The sequence below is a fragment of the Polyodon spathula genome, chromosome 22, assembly GCF_017654505.1.
Source record: "Polyodon spathula isolate WHYD16114869_AA chromosome 22, ASM1765450v1, whole genome shotgun sequence".
NCBI lineage: Eukaryota > Metazoa > Chordata > Actinopteri > Acipenseriformes > Polyodontidae > Polyodon > Polyodon spathula.
In genome coordinates, this window is record NC_054555.1 from 27,097,122 (window position 1) to 27,118,238 (window position 21,117).

Consider the following 21,117-nt stretch of genomic DNA (forward strand, 5'->3'; position numbering starts at 1 on the left):
TTCTTTAATTTTTATTTTTGCTTGTTTCTTTATTTTTAATGAAACTGTCAATCTTAATTAAGAGATTTAAGTGGTGTGGAAAGCTAGTGTGCATATACATATTTTATACATATTATATGTCCTACTATTTAAAAGGTATCACCCAGAAATTGTTCATAATGGAAGGTCTTCACTGGACAAATGCCTACAATTAAAAATGTACATTTGATCTTTATTTTCTCAAATTTTATTGTAGCAGGAGCTGCTGGACATGTACACAATCAACCTGCACCGTATCGAGAAAGACGTGCAGAGGTGCGACCGAAACTACTGGTACTTCACTCCTGCCAATCTGGAGAAACTGCGCAACATCATGTGCAGGTACCACTTCCAGCTAGCAGCCCTTCTTCCCATAGCGTAGCATCGGGTAAGCGTCAGATATACCTGCATCCTGGCTCCAAGCACACACCTGTACTGGTTACAAACACAATGGAGTTGATTCCATTGATCAAACTGTCGTCACGGGTTACATTATTAATACAGGGCCCTTTGTGTATCAAGGTTCTGAAAATCCCACAGGTAACATGTGGCTCTGTAAAATATGGAAAGGGTGGGAACTATTATTGAGCAAGATTTAGGACACCATTTAGATCAATGGGAAAGAGCCCAATCTATTTGAATGATTCTATGCGCATTCCGTTCCAACCCATTCATTTTGTGCTGATGTTTTTGGGGGTTCGTTTCGGCAGCTACATCTGGCAGCACCTGGAGATCGGGTATGTGCAAGGCATGTGCGACCTGTTAGCTCCCCTGCTGGTCATTCTCGATGACGGTGAGTGCCCAATGTGGTATTTTTTTAAGTATGAGTAATCTGTTATTAATAGTGCACTCCCTCCAGCCCCCCCGGCCCCTCCCCTCAGTGTCTCTGCTTGGTGTTTTAGAGGCAATGGCCTTCAGCTGCTTCACGGAGCTCATGAAGAGGATGAACCACAACTTCCCTCACGGAGGAGACATGGATACACACTTCGCCAACATGCGCTCCCTCATCCAGGTGAGGAGGACGCCTGGACTCTGCGCTTGCCCTTATTAACCCATTAAGTGCCTTTGCCCCCGTTTGAGGACCGGCTGCTGTAAAATATATCAGAGCCTTTTTAGCTGGCATCTTCCTGTTGTTTAAATTCTCTTTAATTATAGTCCAGATAACTTACCGTGATTGTTTTAACCGCAAAAGTTAAATAACATAAATACAGCTTAGTGTGCTGAGGTTTTTTCAATGATGAATGGATTTGGTTCTTAATGGTTTGAGCTGTGTTTTTGAGAAATGAAAATAAACGTAATTTAAGAGTAGAATGAAAACCCCATTTCATTCCACCTTGATTTTAAACAGCCCTGGTTGGAAGGGTGGGTTTGAATCTAATAGACAGTCTTGTCAGTTGTGCCTGCCTGTTCCTTAGATCCTGGACTCCGAGCTCTTTGAGCTGATGCACCAGAATGGGGATTACACACATTTCTATTTCTGCTACCGCTGGTTCCTTCTGGACTTCAAACGAGGTAATGGCAGGGCTGTCTGCTTAGTGTCGTCTTCCAGTTCTGCCGCGTGTATCAATTAGGACATTGATTGCCGCTAAAGCGACAGATGCTTGCCTAGTGCAAGCCTTGATAGCAAATGTTGAATTCCAGCTGAGGCTGATAGCACAGTGAATTCATGTTCCGTGCCTCATGCTCTGCTGAGTAGTTACTGGTATGGGGGACATGCTGAGTAAACCGAGCACACATTTGCTCAAATATAGCAACACTGTGTGTTAGCATGCCCGTGAGTAGAGTGCGTTGGTTAGCAGGGAAGGGCTGGGTGATGGAGGATAGCATTCGATCACCAGGACGCCTCTGTGCTTGTGTTTTGCGCAGAACTGGTGTACGATGATGTGTTCTCAGTGTGGGAGACTATCTGGGCTGCGAAGCACACGTCATCGACCCACTTCGTGCTCTTCATCGCTCTGGCAATGGTGGAAATGTACAGAGACATCATCCTGGAAAACAACATGGACTTCACCGACATCATCAAGTTCTTCAACGGTGAGACAAACACTTTGCTGAACAGAATAATAGACAGGGCATTGAGAGTTCTAATAAAGTTTAGATCAAGCGAGAGCAAGGCCTTTATTGGTAGTGAATGTAGAGTCTGGAACATATGGGGTTGGCATGCACTGACAATCTAGAAAGTCAAAGTATAATCATTGTAATTTCAACACACCATTCTTAACCTATTTTTCCCTGAAGAATAATTTTGAATAAACCTTGTGCCTACACTGCTTCAGATATCACTAGATAGGTGCTGGTATAAATTCAAAGTTGATACTGGATTTATAGAAACTAATAATAGTGATCGTTTACAAGCTGGTCTCCTGGTGAAAGGATTCATGTCATTTTTGTTTTTTGAAATTCTGTATAGAAATGGCTGAACACCACAATAGCAAGCGTGTGCTGACGTTGGCACGGGACCTGGTCTACAAAGTGCAGACACTCATCGAGAACAAGTGAAGGGGGCGCTCGACCACAAAGCTCTACAAACACACTCATGATCACATCCTTCATCCTCGCACCAGCTTCTCTCGTTCTGTTCACTGTCAGTGCGCCAGCGTCAGAGGCCACAGTAACGGATTGCTTGTATAAATCAGGATGAACCAGGTTTAGCCACCTCTGCTGTTATACATTTTACTGCAACACTGCATCTTTGAACATCCAGTAAGTGAGAGCTAGGGACCTTCAGTGGAGCCTGTTTTATATCAATCAGGTTTCTGTGAGTATCACATGGGGGGGAGGGGGGGGACTCCTCTAGAGTACCTGGATAGGTAATAAAGAGCACATGGGTGTTCAGCAGAGCAGCAGATTTGAGGGGAGGGAGAAGGACTGTGGATGAGACTGCATGTCGAGCGACTCTTTCAGATTGCAGTTCATGAACAGTCCTGGGTGTTCTTTATTGTTCAGTTTGACACGGCATTAGTTCATTGTTTCAGTGTTTACCCACCAAGACAGAGTTTAGGGTTTCACCATTGCCGCGCAACATTGCCGTGCAAAATTCATGGCAATACCCGAGTGCTATATAGTGCGTTTGTATTTTATTTGTATAAGGTGGGTGTGTGTTTCCTTAGAGGATAATATAATCTAGTGGTGATACTATACTTTACACACAAGAATAAAGAGTTTCTACACACACGTAACTACACCATGCCTTTGTGTGGAATGCGCAGAATCTGGAAAATTATTTTCTCTATTCCCGTACGCGTCTCGGCTTTTATGTGTCTTTCATCGCAACATTGTAACAATCCTCTATGAAGCACATACTCTCACCCCAGCTTCACATAAAGGTAATGAGGTAACAGTGTTTCTTCACTGTGTTGAGGTAACAGTGTATCACCTGGATTTATCTGTGCCAAACAGAGGTGCCACTAGACATATGAGAGGAGGTGGGGAGCTCAGTGTAATGTATATCGACTTGAAATGTCCGTGAAATCGAAATGAAAGGTAGCAGAAGTGATTCTGTAAATCCCACAAATGAAACCCTGTTTTTAATAAAGGAAGGATAATGTGCCAAAACACTTTAACATTCCACTTGGAGACTGACGGCTCATTCAAGTTGGGGGGGAATGTCAGAATTGTCACAGTGATAGGTCGTGAGAGTTTGCCTGTGACCAGAGTGTCTCGTGTGGGTTTCGATCGATTCAGACAGGTTAAAAACTAGAAAGTCATTTCCAGCTAGCAGACTGAAGCGTTTTCTCACACACTATATATAATGCTAATGATTTGCTGCCCATAGGTGTCCAATTACTGAGCTCTTTATATTGAATTAGCTGAGTCTCCGATCCCTGTACTGAGTTATTTGTATTTCGTTGATTTTAAAAATCAATCAGCTTTATTTTTATTTTTTTTAAGTTACAAAATGTTTAGCAGGATAAAAAATAAAGTGCAACGGTTATATACTGAAGCACTCGGAGGTTGTCTTTGGTAGTTTTTTTTTATTTGCTTTATAATTTTTAATTTGTGTTTTTTCTGTCTTTTAAAAAAAAAAAAAAACTTGGTGCTAAAAACAATTGAATTGTCAATTTAATCTATATTTCTATGTTTATGTGCTTTGTTAAATCATTTGTTACTGCCTTAATGTAGCTGTTTGTCCGTTTTATTTAGTAATGTTTTACAAAGGTCAAAAACCACAGAGAGGAACCCTCCCCTCTTTAATAAACAACGACACATTTGTAAAGCATGGACATTTCAGTAAACACAGAAGACTGCTATGCATTTACTGCCTTGCTTATTTCCTGTGATTTGTGGCACTGTACAGGGTTTGGATAAACAGCTGTCAACACTGTCCTATTGAGTGTAGAGACAGGTTAGACAGCCCTCTGTCAAAGTCTGTCAAATCTGCTTTCTTTCTCATTGTGACGGAAGCAGACCTCCTACTGGGAGATGCAGCTTATATTTTTTGCAGAACGCATCGGGATTCCCTTTGCATAATCAACCGCGTGTCCATCCTCTTTATCTTTCAAGTTAGATGGACTACAGTATCTTATGCTGGTGTTCCTCTGACATCATCAGATACGAAAGCTATGTGTGCTTCTGACATCATCAGATAGGTTTTTATGTCGTGTTTGTTATAACGAGTAATCTGGATTTTGTCTTTCCAGTACAGTTAAAACAGGGGACTGGTTAAGCAGCATCCTTCTGATATTCAGGAAACTTTCAGCTCATTCAGCTCTAATTTTGTAGCTAAAGTTGATAAAAACAATACGTGTTTCATATCATGGATGTTTTCAGTTTAAAAAAAAGAAATACGCTACACGTTACCGCAGTATATACACTGCAATGCAGCTAAAGAGCTTATACTGCCGGCTGCTGTTCCACAAACACAAGAGACACATTACATTGCGTTAGAGGTAGTATTGTTAGCAGAACAGCTTTTAAATATCCTGTGTCAGAAAAAATAAACGTATTGTTCAAAGTGCCCGTGTTTTCAATGACATGTATATTTTTTTTAATTGTCTGATTTTATTGCACATTTTCAGAAAGTGTCTGTATCCTGCTGTTTGTGAATTGTACTGTAATTTAAAAAGAGATTATATATATATATATATATATATATATATATATATATATATATATATATATATATATATATATATATTGGGTGGCAAACATTATATCTGGTATATATTTAACCAGTGTCTCTGTATAAAAGGAGACAAACAAATACAAAATATATATGATGTAAACGTGAACTATGCTTTCTGAACTAAAAGGAAAATAGAAAAATAACTAAACAAAGTATTTCTTTCCGTGCAGCACTCTGTACTAAACAAGATGTGCCATGCTGCAGCTTGCTAGATTATCGTGTTGTCATGTTGCATTTTCAAAAGGTCCTTACAGCTGGGAGGGAACAGAACAGAACGAGGACAGAACAAAATGTGGGGAGAGTTGGATAAAAGAGACTTGGGGTTAGCTTTACGAGTGAAGACTTGCTTCCTTGCAGGGAGTGCTTTATCAGTAGAAACGAAGTGAAGCAGACACGCGTTTCGGCTCTTGCCTTAATCAGAGTACAGCAGACTGATCAGTTTTCTACTAAAATATGATTCCTGACGGCTGTTTAATTGTTTATTTATGCGTGTCACAAGCACTAGTTATCCTCGTGCGTGCGCTAGCAAGCACATGAATGCTGCAATGCTCTGTTGATGTGTTTTCAGTGTGTGAATTCGATAAAATCCAATTTCCATTGATTTTCAAACAGTATCGACTGTAGCATTTTAATTTGGCAAATTGGAAAGGCATTTTTTAAATTGGATTTAGTGGAGACGCGCATCACCTATTGTGGTTGTGTGTTTTTTGTTTGCAAAGATATGAAGTGTTCCAAAATCAGTTATCCTGGGGATAGGGTTAGGGTTCGAGTTTATATACAGTCATTTTAACAGCTTCAGAGTTGCTACGGCGTCAATCAATTGAAGGGGAAAAACAAACCTTCCTGGTTTTTCACTCTGAAAATGTGGAAACTTGATGAGTTCTCCTGGCCACTCTCCATCACAGCAACCTTCTGGAAACGTGTGCAGGCTGTGATGCGCTAATTACTCTGTGACAAAAACAAGAAGAAAACATGGGTCATGGTATTTTTCTAGAGCCAAGTTGTTTGTTCTTTATGGTTGTTCAGAAACACACACACAAAAAAAATCTAAATATATAAATATATATTAAATGGTCAATGTATTTTAAAAAAAACAATAAACATGTAATTGTTATTATTTTCAATTGCTTTTTCACTTATTTAAATGTGTGGATTTTTCAAGTCCCTTTTATGTTTTTTTTTTTTTTTTTTTTTTTAAATAATTTATCAATCCTTTTTCATTTCAGTTTTGCTTAACGGAGTTTATTTTGCAAGCCCCTACTGCGGTCTTAAGGAACAGGCGTGTACTGTTTGTCTTGAAAAGAGTGGCATGACGCTGAACTGCTTTCGAGATGGGAAGAGTGAGCTTGTATCTCTGCACCTGACCAACAGACAGCACGGTTTACTTTCTAACTAATGTTAGACCCTGGTCCTGGGAGTCCACTGTGACTTGATTTTCAGTTCTCAGTTCCTTATTGAACTATTCATCAGTTTAATTAGGCCTCTTTAAAATTGTTTTCAGCTTTTAAACAGTTGGAGATTTCAAGTTAACTACACAATTTTATAAGTAACTTAATATCACCAACTTTTTAGGAGCCAAGAACAATTAAAAGGTCTAGTTAAATATTAGTTAAATTAAGGGTCTAATTAAGCACAGTATTAGTTAAATTACTGGCTTAACTAAGCAACTGAAATTGAAATGAAAACCAGAATACACAGTGGGGCCCCAGAACCAGGATTGGGAAAACCTGTTCTAGGGTAACCATGTGACTCAATATTCATTGGGACAGTTTTGGACAGTTCAGGATTTTCAACTCACATCGCAATGCATTCTGGTACATATTTTACAGCTGGACTACACTTACCAGAATGCACTGTGGTGCAAGTTAAAAAGCCTGAACTGGATCACTGAACATTGAGTCATATGGTCACTCTACTAAGGGGTGTCCAATCCTGGTCCTGGAGAGCTGGTGTCCCTCCTGGTTTTTGTTCCAACTGTTCCCTAATTTACTTAATTAGAACAATAATTGGTAAGAATTGGGTGTACAGTTATATCATTCCATTTGATACAGTAAACACGTTGTAACTTTGCATGAAGATGACAGGCAGCCATTGTTTAAGAGCACTAGAGGTCTGATCACTTTATATTATTGTACGCCTTTAATAGCACTCATATTAGAAATGCTTATTTAAACAAAAACCCGCCATAGATGTTCTGTTCCTTGTAAATGCGACCGGAGACACATCATACGTCATAACATAGAGCCTCTACTAGAGGTCACTTTACACAACACGTGGTTTTCTAGATGTTTAAAGCTCCACTATAAACCCATAGTAGATTTATGAACCAGGTTACATTAAATATTCACCTGGGGAAGGAAGTCCATTCATTTTGAAAGGTGGTTGGGTAATTTGTGTGGAGAGGGAGAGGGAGAATAGCCCTTTTCGATAGTGTCGGTCACTGAGGTTTGCTGGCGTGTGTAAACACACAGTATCTGTTGGTGTCTGTTGTTGCTGTGTACCCGAGGATGAACAGTGTAGGGGAGGGATGCACGGAGCTCAAACGGGAATACGATCAGTGTTTTAACCGCTGGTTTGCAGAGAAGTTCCTCAAGGGAGATCGGAGCGGCGACCCCTGCATTGAAATGTTCAAGAGCTACCAACAGTGCGTGCAGGTAAACAGTGCGGTTATTATTGCACGCTTTCAAATACAACATCGTTGTTATTGTGTGTTGTGTTAAACCTTATACTTTAAAAAAGCTTAACTTTGTGTCGACACTAGACTTGCTCTTAAGATACCGACTGCCTAGAACGACCACATTAAAAAAATGTATACAGCAAGTTCAGCTGTATGTAGCAGATCCACATCGATAAACATGGAATGCGTTAAGATTGCTAACTGTTCAATCACTGTCTAAAATGTGTACGTTCAGTGGCGTTGTTTAGAAGAATTTCCGTAATTATGACCGGGATTGATTTTCAATGTATTTATCCAATTATAGAAAGCCATCAAAGACAAGGACATCCCGATTGAAGGGGTCGAGTTCATGGGACCCAACAAGGAGAAACCTGGAAGTTGACTGTGACATTTAAGCGACTCCCAGCAGAACATTGCAGCAAGTCGGTCCTCCAGACCGACACCAGTGGGCATCAGCTTGATTTCTGGGGTTAAAAAAAAATGTAAAGGCTTTTATGTTATGTCTTGTTAATTGTATGTGAAGAATCAAGAAGAAAAACGTTGTTAATGTAAATACTGTTTTGTACATAATGTTAGCTGTATAGAATCATAGGGAGACCCGGCTATAGGACCGTGTATTCTTTCTTTGACGCTCTGTGGAGGAGCCTTGCTGCGTTGTGGATCCAAGAACAGAACAATACAAGACTTTTAAAAAAAAAAAAAAAAAAAAAAAAAAAGAAAGAAAGATAATGCTTATTAAATGTGTTTTTTATTGTGTAGCCCAAATTTGGATTCATCCCCATTTCAAAGCGGCAGTGTTCTATGATCATGTTTAAGATTTGGTTCCTTGTGTCTCTACCACCAGGCTGTGTTATTTGTCCATGTTGTTTACATTTGCAATAGACATTTCCTAGCCCTTGTACACATGATGATAATGTTAGCTGTTATTATTTGTTTTCATTTGTTTCAGATTGTGTTTTTGTGATAATGTTGTCCAGAAAATATTAGTGTGCCACAAACAAAAGTTCTGCACACACAGCTACCTGATCTGAGACACAAACACAATAATCCACCTCGCGCCATCTTTACATTACATCATCACACATGCACAGTTTTGGATCTTATTAAACTTCTTATTAGAAAACCCTTGTTTATCTGTGTGAGATACACTGGTGAACTACGCAGTCTCCTGAGAGATGCAGGACAAAGTGTTCAGTTAGTGTCCTGGCATTAGGTCGAGAGCTAAGTGTTTCAATCAATATTTAATATCTCTGGTTTACCAGAACAACGACGCTTTCACTCCAAACGTTTCCAAAAACATTGATACGCTGATGCTTTTAACAGAATAGGTATGGGCAAATTTTGGATCTAATGGTGCTTTGCTAAATGTTTATTTGCTAACTGGAACAAAAGAATATAATAAAACATTTGCTGCAATTACCATGCCTTTAATTGCTAGTGACCTCAGTTTTGTGCAGGTGTGGCAGAAGGGCGTGTGTGTGTCTGTAGAGTGACCGTTGGCTCACCAGTAAAGGATTGTTACCTGAGGCTGCTGTTGTGATGTTTTTTCTTTTGTTTGCATTAACTTGCCCAGCTCTGTAATGCGTGTTATATTTATTAACTATAGGAGTTTCTCAAAGTACACTCAAGTTCAGATGTGCAAACAATGCAGTGACATCATTTGCATGCCGGCTTGTCCCAGGTGCTATAAAATAGCCTGTGTCACATCCTGGTACTTTTGCTGTTACCATTTGGTATCAGTATTTACCAAATACAGTTTAATGACCTGTTTAAGGCACTCTTACATGTAAACATTTTATTTGTGTTTGTGATTCTCCTTTAAAGACCGCAAGGTTTGACAGCCCTTTTTGTCTTTGTAAAACAGCAGCCCCTTGTGGGGAAATTAAAGTAATGCTGTGAAATGTAACCTCAGCGGTTTCATATTGTTTTTCTTTTGAATATTGTGCATTATTAGTTGAGATTGCATTTAACAGAAGTTTGACTCGACTTTGTACGATATTGTAATTGTTTTATTTGTTTTTATAAAAATGAACCGCCCGAACAGGGACTTGAACCCTGGACCCTCAGATTAAAAGTCTGATGCTCTACCGACTGAGCTATCCGGGCTCTGACATACTGTAACTGAAGCGGTCCATATATCCCACAATCGACTGTAGTGTTCAAACATTTCTAACGAGTATAAATCGTAGTTGAGAATAAAAGATTTTGGGGGGGGGGAATAAGTATTGCTAAATTTCGTTGTGTTCTGCAAGTGTGTACATCGGTTTATATATTTATTTTAAAAGCACACCCTGCTCTACTTCAGACTGTTCTAGGGGTCGCTCAACTGCTGCCTGTTTTCGTGTAAATGTGCTACTAGGGTAAATTAGGGTCCTGTTAATGAGTGAATATAAACATATGTGATGTGTTGAATATATTAATTTATGATATACTAGAGTAGTGTTTGGAATGTCATCCAAATCTTTGAGATTCCTGGTTTTTAGCGGTTCGCGCTCGAAGTTGTTATTGAGGCCTGCCAATCCGCGGTGTGGAGTTCCTAGATGTCCCGGAGGAGAGTTTGTTGCAGGGGGCTGGAGTCTTCGTTTGTGCCGTCGTTTACATCAGACAGCTCCCACCACTGACGTTTCCAAAACAAAGGTAAGCGAGCGGTAAGACTGGATGTAAACCGATTATATCTTTTAAAAGTTTAAAGCTACACATTTGTTAACCCCTTAATTCAATTGTAATTATAGGTTTAGCCTTCTCTGATATAATCTATTATAATTGTGATGTTGTGAGACTAACAATCTAAGGAACGCAAATCTAGTTTAAAAGTGAATGTAGAATAATATTCCCTTGCGTTTGGCGCGTCATTTTAGGTTCCGAGCCATCTGGGTTCTCATTTAAAATGGTGCTGTGTATTTTACAGGTGCCTCAGAAACCGACATGGGAACCGGTTAGCGAGAGCCAGCTGCCCCCGGTAAGGACTGCGTCTCTACTGACAGAGCAAAAATATTACAATAACCTGAATGGACAAGGCTATTTAACTATATTGTTATCAACACTGCGGCTATGAGCCATCTCATGAGGATTTAACAAGTCAAGGCAGACTGTTTGATGATCAAACTACTGGAGACTGAATTACCAATGTAGGGGCTACTTTCGTGGAATTACTGTTTTCATAGTTTGAACATTTCTGAACTATCTTGGTCTTAATCTAGGTAGTATTGATTCAAATATGTCTTTCATGTATGAAAAGCTCAAGAAAGTGATGTTATGGTCTGTGAGAAAAAACGCTTTATTTGACTGTGTAAGGGTTTGCTCTTGAGACATTGAGAATCCACTTGCACTGTGGGGTCGCAGAATTGCCCTTGTAATGAACATTTCAGCAGTAAGAAAAACGTAGTTAAAAAGGACAACAAATGCAAATATGGCATTTATTATGTTTTCAATAGTTTGGAGTAAAACCTGCAATTTGTCATTATCAGGAGTGTAAATAACTGGCTTAGTTTGCCTGGGTCTATTACGCATGTAGGTGAAGACAGACCACTTGAGCACATACTGATGCGCGCTGCATGTGTAATGGTGACACTGCACCCCTCCCCAGGTTACTAAGGTGTCCCCAGATCTTGTGGATCGACTGGAGCGTCTAGCGTTGGTGGATTTCAGGAACCAAGAGGGTGTGGCTAGGCTGGAGAAAGCAATCCGATTTGCTGATCAGCTCCATGTTGTTGACACTGAGGGGGTGGAGCCTATGGATTCTGTGCTTGAGGACAGGTAAGAGGTGCAGTGAGGAACACAAGTGTGTGAAAGAGGTAGTGGAAGGCCACACCTGGTATGACTATTGAATAATAATGTGGTGCTCACGCACGCCTGGTAATGGGTGCTTACAAAAATAGCAGATAGATCCCTGCTTTCAGCAACATCCAGGTGTTGTCAACCTTGGCTTTTCTATTCGACTGCACTGCAGATCCCAACCTTCCTTAACTGAATATCTGGTTGGATTAAAGCTATGCCTTGAGGGTAGATGCATGTGGAAGTTAAAGGAAGGCAGGTGAAAAACAAGGACCGGTAACACAGGGATCTCCCAGCTTCCTTCTTTGCTCTATATGCCCTTATATTTCTTCTCATTTAACCTAATTATGCAGTGTTTGTTAAACTGCTGCCCGTTGCTAGTTGTGCACACTACTGGGTGCTGTTCATCACTAAAATGCATGCCATGTCGTTTTGAGTTTCTGTAAATGTCTCTCTGTAAGGTGGTTTAAAGTATTCAGCACACCTGGTACTCTTGCAGGCAGCTGTACTTGCAGCAGGACTGCGTGAGGGAGGGGAACTGTGCAGAGCAGCTGCTGCGTGCCTCCAGACGCACTGTGGAGGAATACTTTGTGGCGCCACCAGGTGAGAAGTCGAGCACAAGGAGAAACAGTAGGGAGTTATAAAAATAATGAAATAAGAAATACTTCCTGCATTGTTCTTTTGTTTTAAGTGGAATTGTTTCAGCATTTACAGAATTAATTTGAATGTTTAATTTAGTATACAGCCAGACTAGTCTGCCATGCAATACAAAACTAATTCCCAGCAGACTAACAGCATGGCATTTCCTTTTCAGGGAACATCCCCCTGCCAGAACGAGATGAAAGAAGCAGTTTACTGAAGAACTCTGGGTTGTGACTGGAGCCAGAATCAAGTTTCTGCATACAGGCAACTTCTTTTGAAGGTTAATCATCTTAGGAATTTATCCAGATGAGTGACAATTATACTGTTCAAGAGATATCGGACAACTATGATGAAAAACCCACAAATGTATTATGTGCTTTATATTGTCATGTAAAAAAAATAAATCCAGAGGTACAGTGCAAAAAGGACTGCCTCTACTAAATAAAAAATGGGAGCGATTGCTGGTATCAAGTGCTTCATGAATCCAGGCTGCATACTTTCATTGACAGAAACTGTGCTAGCAACCGATGTACTCCAGCAGTAGTACATCAAAGTAGAAATAAAATACACAGCACCCTGTTTTAACAGTCTAAAGAAGGGTTGTAATTTCAGCATTGTTTTAAACCAATTAGTCTTTTCCAAAATCTTCAGTAAAGAACTAAATATAATCTACATTAAACAAATAAATACCAGGGCAGATGGATGTTTTGTTGAATGCATTATTTTTTCTATTTTTTGTGGTGTTTTAGTGTTTGTTCCATATTTATTTTAGCCAGATTTCATAAGTTTAAAAAATATAATAGATAAATGCGAACTTGTGATTAATCTTTAAAAATAAATTATAAAAAAATTGAAAGGTGCTTCATACACAACCCTAGCTGTTTTCCTAAACAGTTTTATTAGAGCAAATCATGTGTACAGCAATCCACCGCAATCAAGTTCTTCAGCAACATCACGCACATATGCAGTGCTAATGCAGTGGTCTTCGGTAGAGTGTGTTTATTGGAATTAATGAAGTACCCGACCCTCCTGGGACAGCCTGTCTGTTCTGTGCAATTGTTAGGTGTGGAATCTAATCAGCAGGTAGGTGTGTTCCAGCTGGGCAGCAGGGGGCATATCAACTTCAACCTGTCTCGATCTCCTGCCTGTCACGCACCCAAATAGCAGATGGCTGCCCAGTCACCAGCATTAATACCCTGTACCTTTCTAAATAAAGGATTTAGGAGAACTCCCTAATAAAAGCTGAATCTCAAAATAATAATTGTGTGAATATAGTAATTGTTACAGTTGTGTATAATTATTTAAAACAGGATTCACTTATCTGACTTTTTTCATATCCACCCTTACTCTGGTGCAGATACGCAACAGACTGCTGTATTCCTTTTATTGGAAATTGAAACACTGCTTACACACACACACTAAACATGTACCTTTAGTAGAAATGAAACAACTTGAAATATTAAAAAATGTTTTGTTTTGTTTTTTATTTAAAAAGAAAAAAAAAAAAAAAAAAACCTAAAATATAACACAGCACTTCAGTGTCTAGAGACAGAGCCAACAGTCGCCATCCAAGAGACAGGACTGTCCTGAAAATGAGACAACACCAGATTCTTAGGAGGGGAGAGTTCTGTGTCCATTTCAGAAGCTGTGGTACAGTACCTACAGTGTCAAAATGATACTTCATTCCAAAACGTTGGATACTCACAGAGGTCAAACCAATGCAATCTGTTAGACACACAAATCAACCTCTTTGAAGCAAACTAAAGGGGAAAAAAATCTGGCTCCTGGATAGCAACTGGAGCCTCTGAGGGACAACCCTGATAGTGGAATGTAAATTACTGACAGACCCCCCCCCCCCCCCCCCCCCCCCCCCCCCCCCAAATAAAATAAAAAATAAAAAAAAACTCCCACAAAAACAAAACCCCCCTCCAGCTGCTGCCGTCCTGCTTCTGCTCTTTATCGGTAGTGGCGTGGGGGGGGGCTGCTGCGCTGAGCGGAGTGGTGCCGGGCTGGGGGGGGACTGTGACGGGACAGAGAGCGTCGCCTGGGCGGAGGGGACTGGTAGCGAGGAGACCCCCGGCTCTGGTACGGGGAGTATCGACCCCTAGACCTGGAGCGAGACCGGGACCGGGAACGGCCCCAGCTTGAACTCCTCTCACCATGGACTCTGATAAAAGCCGTCTCCCCCTGCAGGATAGGAGGACTCAGTTAACACAGCAGGGTCAAGGTAATTAAAAATGAAAAACCATGTTTTATATCCAGTGGAAATATATAATTTGATCTATGCTCAGTATATAAAATCTAACCGTAACCCTCTGAAAGACTCGTACTTGTATACAATAACTTTGCTAAAGCACTCTAGGGTCAGTGTCCTTGGGTTTAAATAAGCTTTTATTTACTTTAGTAAATAGTTAAGACAACCTGTGTCCTACTCCCATACAGAACTAGCAAATACCCCATTTCCAAAATTGAAAAACAAATGTTTAATTCTGCCTTTTAACCCCCACCAACCAATATTATATATGTAACGTTAGAAGAATTGCTTGTGTTTAACCAGTAGTTATGGGTTATTTATTTTTTTTAAATGTTTGTATTAGAAATGTGAATATTACTAAATGCAAAAATCACTTGTAGATGAAGAAAATAAATTAAAAAAGACCCCTCTCCAAGACACTAACCCCTTTGAATAGGCTGACAAAGCACAACAGGTGCCTCACACAGCAAGAATGACATCTGCACTGACCTGGTGCGATCGGAACTCGGTCCTGTCCAGCCTGCGCAGTGCATACTCCATATCCTCCCGGCGCAGGAACTCCACCACACCCTCCCCATCACGCTGTACGTCAGCAAAGCACACGTCCCCAGCCTCCCTCATGTGATCCTTCAGGTCCTGCCAGCTCCCAGAGGGGGGTAAACCTGGGGGAAGAGAGACCAATTCCATGACAGCCCCTCCCTTGTGCCGACACATTTGTGTTTAAGTGCCTATAAGTCGCAGACCAGTTGAAGTATAGATAGTCTGAGTTGTATAATGCTGTTTACCCTTTAATTGCTTATCATTAAAGAGGGGCAAGACTTTCAATGTTTGTTTTAGAAAATAAATGGGAGGGATGGTAGATATGTGTCTCCAACTAGTTGCTTTAGAAGACTGAAGAACAATTGCACAGCCTGCAGTTTAAAATGCCCATGCAAAAGAAGTTTCAAAAGACAGGGAGCAGATGAATCCCATTAATTCAAGTACACACCTGTAACTATGACCCGGAACTCTGATCTTCGAGATGGGGGTCCAAACCTGCCCCGGGGAGCTCCCCCCGTCATAGGGCCATTGAATTTAGAGGATGAGGAACGTGGGTACTCCACACGCAGCTTTGAGTCTCCAAAGCCATACCCATTCCTGCCATGCACTGCATCCTCTGCGTCCCTAAAGACAGAGGGGAAAATTAATTACATCCACTGCATGAGCTGTATGATTAACACGACAGTGGATCGTTATAAAGTGTTTTTGTTAAATACATTTACTGGCTGCTCCCTTTCCCCATTTCCTTTTACCACTGCAAATGTATTCTCATAAAAGTTTACATCCACTTCCGTGACTAAGGATTTCCCATTGCACTAGTTAGATACAAAAGGTCAGACCAGCGATGTCAATCCTGTGGCTCTATCCTAACCCAGGTCCAATCACTGAATGGACTGTAACAGCCTCCAGACCAAGCCTGACACACTGCAATGTACCCTGCCGTACCCCTCATTTCTGAACCCCTAGCACTCTTACCTTGGGTCCTCAAATCGGACGAAGGCGAAAGGGATTGTGCCCCTGTTGTTCTTCAGCTCAATGTCCCGGATCTTCCCATACTTGTAGAAGAGATCCTCCACGTCACGCTCCTGCACATCAGCTGGAAGGTTCCCCACGTAGATTCTCCCATCCCCCATGGTTCAGCTGGGACCTGCCCTGTTTACAAAGGTGTGGGGTTTTAGATGTACCATACAAGTCATATCTTCAGTTTGATCATTTACCACTTCAACATCTCAGAATATTTATGCCACACAATTCCTAGTGGCAGTTTCCTACATTCTTTCACAATTCACATTTGCGCCCGCTACGTTTGTTATTGTGAACCTGACGAAGCCCCACTGTGACAAAACACGTAGCTCCTTTATGTTTGTTTGCTTGGTTTAGTGAAAAACTTGTTTTAACTAATAAATTGAAGAAAATTTTTAAAAGAATACAGTAAATCTTGTCCAGATTTTGAGTGTGCGACCAATAGGTCTTTTGGTCTTCAATCTATAAATCAAGGCTGGTTGATCGATTTGAGAAAACAGCGCAAGCCCAAACAGACTTTCTTTTGTTTTAATAATATATTTATTTTTATATAGCGCCTTTCATAGAGGATCACCATCACAAAGCGCTTTACAGAGGTAGGCTGTGAACTGTGCACTATATGCAGAATCACTTACAATAGCACACTGATTTCACATCTCATCCGCAGGATGGAGCACAAGAAGGTTAAGGGACTTGCTCAGGGTCACACAGTGAGTCAGTCTGGTGGGATTTGAACGGGTAACCGCCAGGAGGTGAGATTGAAAATCCAGTGCAGAAGTGGACCAGCTTCGAGCACCTCTTCAACAACCAATATTTGCATAAATACATTTTGCCACAATGTTTTTCTCCTTCAGAAACATCCAATTCAGGATTATGAATTGTGAAATCAGAAAAAAAAGCCACTTAATGAACAAAACCACCTTGCAAAAGACGAATGCATTAAACTGCACAGGAAGGAGGAAGGCAGTATTGGTAGCGTTTGTTCATCCACCTATTTCTTTATTCATTTTATCTGAATGTCAAGAACACCGGTACAACTAGTGTTTCAACCTATTTGTTCAGCATGAATTGTGTCCAATTGTACTATATGTATTTTTTGTTACGGTTTTTAGCCTTGTATATTTTTAAAATATGTTGGGCACACCACAAAAGGTTAACATCTTGTTTAAATTGCCATATAACACAAACAACAACGTGTACTTTAAACATCAAGGTAAACAGCTACAGTACTGCACGTCGACTAAGAGCAATTGGGTATTGATAAAATGGAGGGGTTCTGCACGGCCGTTCCTACATACAGCTCCCCTCCCCCGCGTGTTTCTGTGGATTAAAAACACAACTGTAATCACAAGGCTTCAAAACTATGGTTTAAAAAAAACTAACTACAATGTTACAGTAACCGTATTTAGATATTAAAACGTGCCCCGCGGCTAACGGCGGACAACTATTGTTTATGAAAAAAAAAACCGCTTGTGTGCACCCCGGGAATTTCTCGGCCTTGCCATCGACTCTGCCCCTCCAGTTCCGGGGATGTTGTTTCGAAGAAGCACGCCGCACTGAAAGCTTGTTTTCACTCAGAAAAGGGAAACCAGACCGGCTGTGTTTAATACAGCGGGTTCTCATTATTCCAGGCTCGTATTTTATTTTGCTAATTGATGGTGGGGAATGCGTTTTTTTTTTTTTTTTTTTTTTTTTTTTTGCACGCTGCAATTAAAAACAGTTTCACTTTTTAACCGCCGCCTCCCTTCATTCGTTAGTTGTATCCTTTGTTAAGATTTACTCCGGGTTAGGGTACTCCGATCAGTCCTTGCAAATAACTCCTTGCGCGCAGTTTCTACTGACTAGCACCCGTTATGAGTGCATTTCGGTCATTTTTATTACAAATCTCCCCTCCTACCTGTGTCTGTTTCGTGTGTTTATTAGCGATCCTCTTCTTAGGTAGGCTCTCGCTTCCCCCGGAGCAGGAAATACAAGCCTGGCCGCCTTCTCTTCCCTTCGCCCGCCTCCTCAGAGGTCATAAAGGAGATGGTGCGAGTCACCGCCCATATTTTAGTTTTCCGTATAAAACACGCCTCTTATCGGTTGGCACGCACACCTATTTGTTTCTTTATAAAGATCTTAAAACTACCAAATCTCCATATTCTCCACTCCACCTCCAAATTGATCTATAAACTGCTTCCTTTCAGCAAATGCATATCTGTATGGGCTTTGCTGACTTATTCTTTACAGATGCAATCTAGTTATAAACTAATTTGTACTACAAGTATTATGTAAAGAAGGTATGGGTATGGGTTGTGGGTTAAGATGTTTACATATATGAATGTTAAAGTTATATATTTGAGAATACGTTTCTCTTATAAGATTGCATGTATGTTATTTAAAAATGTAATACAAATATTTATTAAAAAAAACAAGTTTAAAAGTAATTAAACTTAACAGGTGTAGGAAACAAATGATGGACAAGATCCTAGGGTTACCATCATGATGCATGCGAGTTTATTGCATAGACTACCTTATATGGGCACCGTTTGTCCCTGAGGATAAAAACATTACAAAGCAGAAAAATGCACAGTATTTTCACAGCAAGCACTACACATGTGATTGACAGCAGGGTCGTTCAGTTCTGTTCCTTGGAACCCTGGCGGTACTAGTTTAACCAGCTAGAAAAAAAAACAAACTATATTTTGCATGACAGGCATTCACAGACACTTTCGTGAAAGCTGCAGTAGCTCATTGCAATACTAAACAGCTGAAGAATAAAAGCTGATGGTGTCAAATTAAAATAAATAAAAGATGTCATTTTTATCCATGATACTATGAATAAGTGCGTGCAATCATTGAATGTCACCACTGCACACATTGCCCATATTTATCACAGTTTTAGTTTGTTTTGTTATTTGGTAAAGCACTATGAGACTGTGAGGATAGGCACATATTTAAACCCTAGAGAACATCTCAAACACAGGTAACAGATGGGTGCTGGAGAGGTGCCTGATTTGCCTTATTGATGACTGAGCCAGCCATCGTTCGATTCCACGCGTCAGTATTGCAGGACATGGTACCACAGCCACCGGACTTATACATTACCATACTTTTATACATTACAGTTTGTCTAGTAGGAGATGCTGGTTGTCACCGTTGGTTGTGTTCATTGGATTAATTCAAATGTTCAGCCGCTAGGTGGAGACTGTGCATTCTGAATAGAACTCATGATTGCATCACACATTGTAAGGTTTGTACTGTAATGAACATAAAAACAACTTTTACGTAGTAGGGTGTTGTTTTTTTAAACCACAGCAGGCAAGAAGGCAGGGAGGCAGGGAAGCAGGGAGGCAGGGAGGCCAGGCAGGGAGGCAGGAAGGAAGGGAGGCAGGCAGGGAGGGAGGAAGGCAGGGAGGCAGGCAGAGAGAGGGAGAGGTAGGGAGGCAGGCAGGAAGGCAGGGAGGCAGGCAGGGAGGGAGGCAGGCAGGAAGGCAGCGAGGTAGGCTGGGAGGCAGGCAGGCAGGCAGGCAGGCAGGCAGTCTTATCTGCACAGATGTTCTACATTCAGATGCACACCTGTATCTATTGTGTTGGTGCATCTGAGACACTATTGTTTTGTCAAGCTTGTTAGTACCCTCTATTTTACAAGTTTGCCAAACTTGCTGTTTATGATTTGGCCCAATTAACCAAACCTGCAGATCACAACTATAAATGCATTGCTCTGTTCAAATATGAATAATGGTGTTTTAAAACAGAAATGATTCATCAAGCTTACACTCCACAGTCCATACCATAGCTGAAAATATTGTGTAACCTTTAGATGGTGAATCTCGAGTTCTGGGGGAGTGCTATAATACACTGGTAATAATGAATACATGCTTGACAGGACTACCATTTCATCTCTGCTGCACGGTTGACAGGAAATGGTTTGCAGTAGTGAGAACAGTACAGTTTCGCAGTTTTTCTAACATGGGTAATCAACAGAGATCTGGTTTATTCCTTTGCAACTTGGCAGTACATTTGAATGGCAGTACATTTGCACACATGTAAGGTATAATGAATAATGAATAGTTTGTTCACAGCTGTCATTTTATACCATTTTACAGCCCTGGGAAATTCCCTGATTATATCCACCATCTGTTTTTAGGGTTGATCCAGGGATACTCACGAATATGTGATTGATGCCATCCAAATCCAAATCCCTAGTGCTTTAAAATGCCCCCAATAAAATCCAACTGTGGCTTACCCAATACTCAATACTGCTTTTAAATATGAAATAAAACTATGACAAAGTCAAGCAGACAAACATTGTTGGCATTCTTGTCATTATATTATCTGTTTAAAAGCATTATAAATACCTGGTGTAGAAATTGATAATCGTGCAAGGGGATTTCCAGCATCAAGGCTAGGAAAACGTAACTGTCAGCTCCCTGTGGTTTTGAGGAAAGGGAGGAGATCTGGAGTTACCCTGAACTCGCAGGTGAGTGTGTCAGCTGATACAGGCACATGCAGTCTCCCTGCTCCACAATCAACATGAAATCTGCTGTTACTGTGGACAACATTGACTGCGACAAAGCATTCAGCAGAATTGCTTACTAAGCAAGGCTTTCAATACGAGCCAAGGTATTGTTATTAAATCATTAACAGCACTCGAATCCAGCTAACATGATATGCATTATAGGAAATACTACAAAGAAAGTCATCTTTGACAAACACTTCAACGCAAGGATGATAACAAGACTCCCACTGCCCAGCAGGTGAATCCAATCCTGGTTTAATAAGACTCATCTGAGCTGGTTACCTATACAGTGTGGCTGATCAGGCTCCTAGTAAAACCTGGAATGGGTGTAACTGCTATCCAATTGGAGTGTTAATTCTTGATTCTGAGGTGAAAGCTGAATATTTGGTAGTTTCTGGGAGAAGCAAGTCAAAGTGCAACAACAAATGTTGTGTAGGTGTGTAAACATGTGACCTGTTTAAAGAGCACACACATACTGAAATACTGCCAGGTCCACAATTCTCTGTGCATGGCTCTTTCAGCCAGAATGATTGGACAGCTCTAGTCTAGGTCAATGCTCATTA

The 21,117-nt window shown here is 40.7% G+C and overlaps 4 protein-coding genes and 1 non-coding gene across 8 annotated transcripts in view; 3 read left to right on the forward strand and 2 right to left on the reverse strand.

Annotated features, from left to right (window-relative positions):
* Positions 1-5,085, forward strand: part of LOC121297595 (small G protein signaling modulator 1-like) — a 38,253-nt gene extending 33,168 nt beyond the window's left edge. For 3 of the 4 annotated variants that reach the window (XM_041224012.1, XM_041224010.1, XM_041224013.1), the window contains 6 exons: positions 236-360; positions 729-811; positions 921-1,030; positions 1,434-1,530; positions 1,885-2,052; positions 2,429-5,085. In XM_041224012.1, the coding sequence (XP_041079946.1) occupies positions 236-360; positions 729-811; positions 921-1,030; positions 1,434-1,530; positions 1,885-2,052; positions 2,429-2,517 (672 nt within the window). In that variant the 3' untranslated portion in view covers positions 2,518-5,085. The remainder of the gene's footprint in view (positions 1-235; positions 361-728; positions 812-920; positions 1,031-1,433; positions 1,531-1,884; positions 2,053-2,428) is intronic. The other variant, XM_041224011.1, reaches the window with a different exon arrangement.
* A 2,315-nt stretch (positions 5,086-7,400) lies between these two features.
* LOC121297186 (TP53-regulated inhibitor of apoptosis 1-like) lies at positions 7,401-9,734 on the forward strand. The gene is made up of 2 exons (XM_041223297.1): positions 7,401-7,797; positions 8,125-9,734. The coding sequence occupies exons 1-2, from the start codon at positions 7,651-7,653 to the stop codon at positions 8,200-8,202; spliced, it is 225 nt and encodes a 74-aa protein (XP_041079231.1). The 5' UTR covers positions 7,401-7,650; the 3' UTR covers positions 8,203-9,734.
* Positions 9,735-9,853: 119 nt separating this feature from the next.
* Positions 9,854-9,926, reverse strand: trnak-uuu. Its single transcript has one exon. It is a non-coding gene; the product is annotated as a tRNA-Lys (tRNA).
* An 83-nt stretch (positions 9,927-10,009) lies between these two features.
* Positions 10,010-12,703, forward strand: LOC121297185 (glutamyl-tRNA(Gln) amidotransferase subunit C, mitochondrial-like). The gene is made up of 5 exons (XM_041223296.1): positions 10,010-10,457; positions 10,729-10,779; positions 11,407-11,576; positions 12,094-12,197; positions 12,409-12,703. The coding sequence occupies exons 1-5, from the start codon at positions 10,269-10,271 to the stop codon at positions 12,468-12,470; spliced, it is 576 nt and encodes a 191-aa protein (XP_041079230.1). The 5' UTR covers positions 10,010-10,268; the 3' UTR covers positions 12,471-12,703.
* A 1,419-nt stretch (positions 12,704-14,122) lies between these two features.
* Positions 14,123-18,056, reverse strand: LOC121297184 (serine/arginine-rich splicing factor 9-like). Its single transcript, XM_041223294.1, has 5 exons — positions 17,951-18,056; positions 16,006-16,182; positions 15,479-15,654; positions 14,980-15,152; positions 14,123-14,423 (listed from the first exon to the last, which is right to left on the reverse strand). The coding sequence occupies exons 2-5, from the start codon at positions 16,161-16,163 to the stop codon at positions 14,193-14,195; spliced, it is 738 nt and encodes a 245-aa protein (XP_041079228.1). The 5' UTR covers positions 16,164-16,182; positions 17,951-18,056; the 3' UTR covers positions 14,123-14,192.
* Between the last annotated feature and the right edge of the window lie 3,061 nt (positions 18,057-21,117).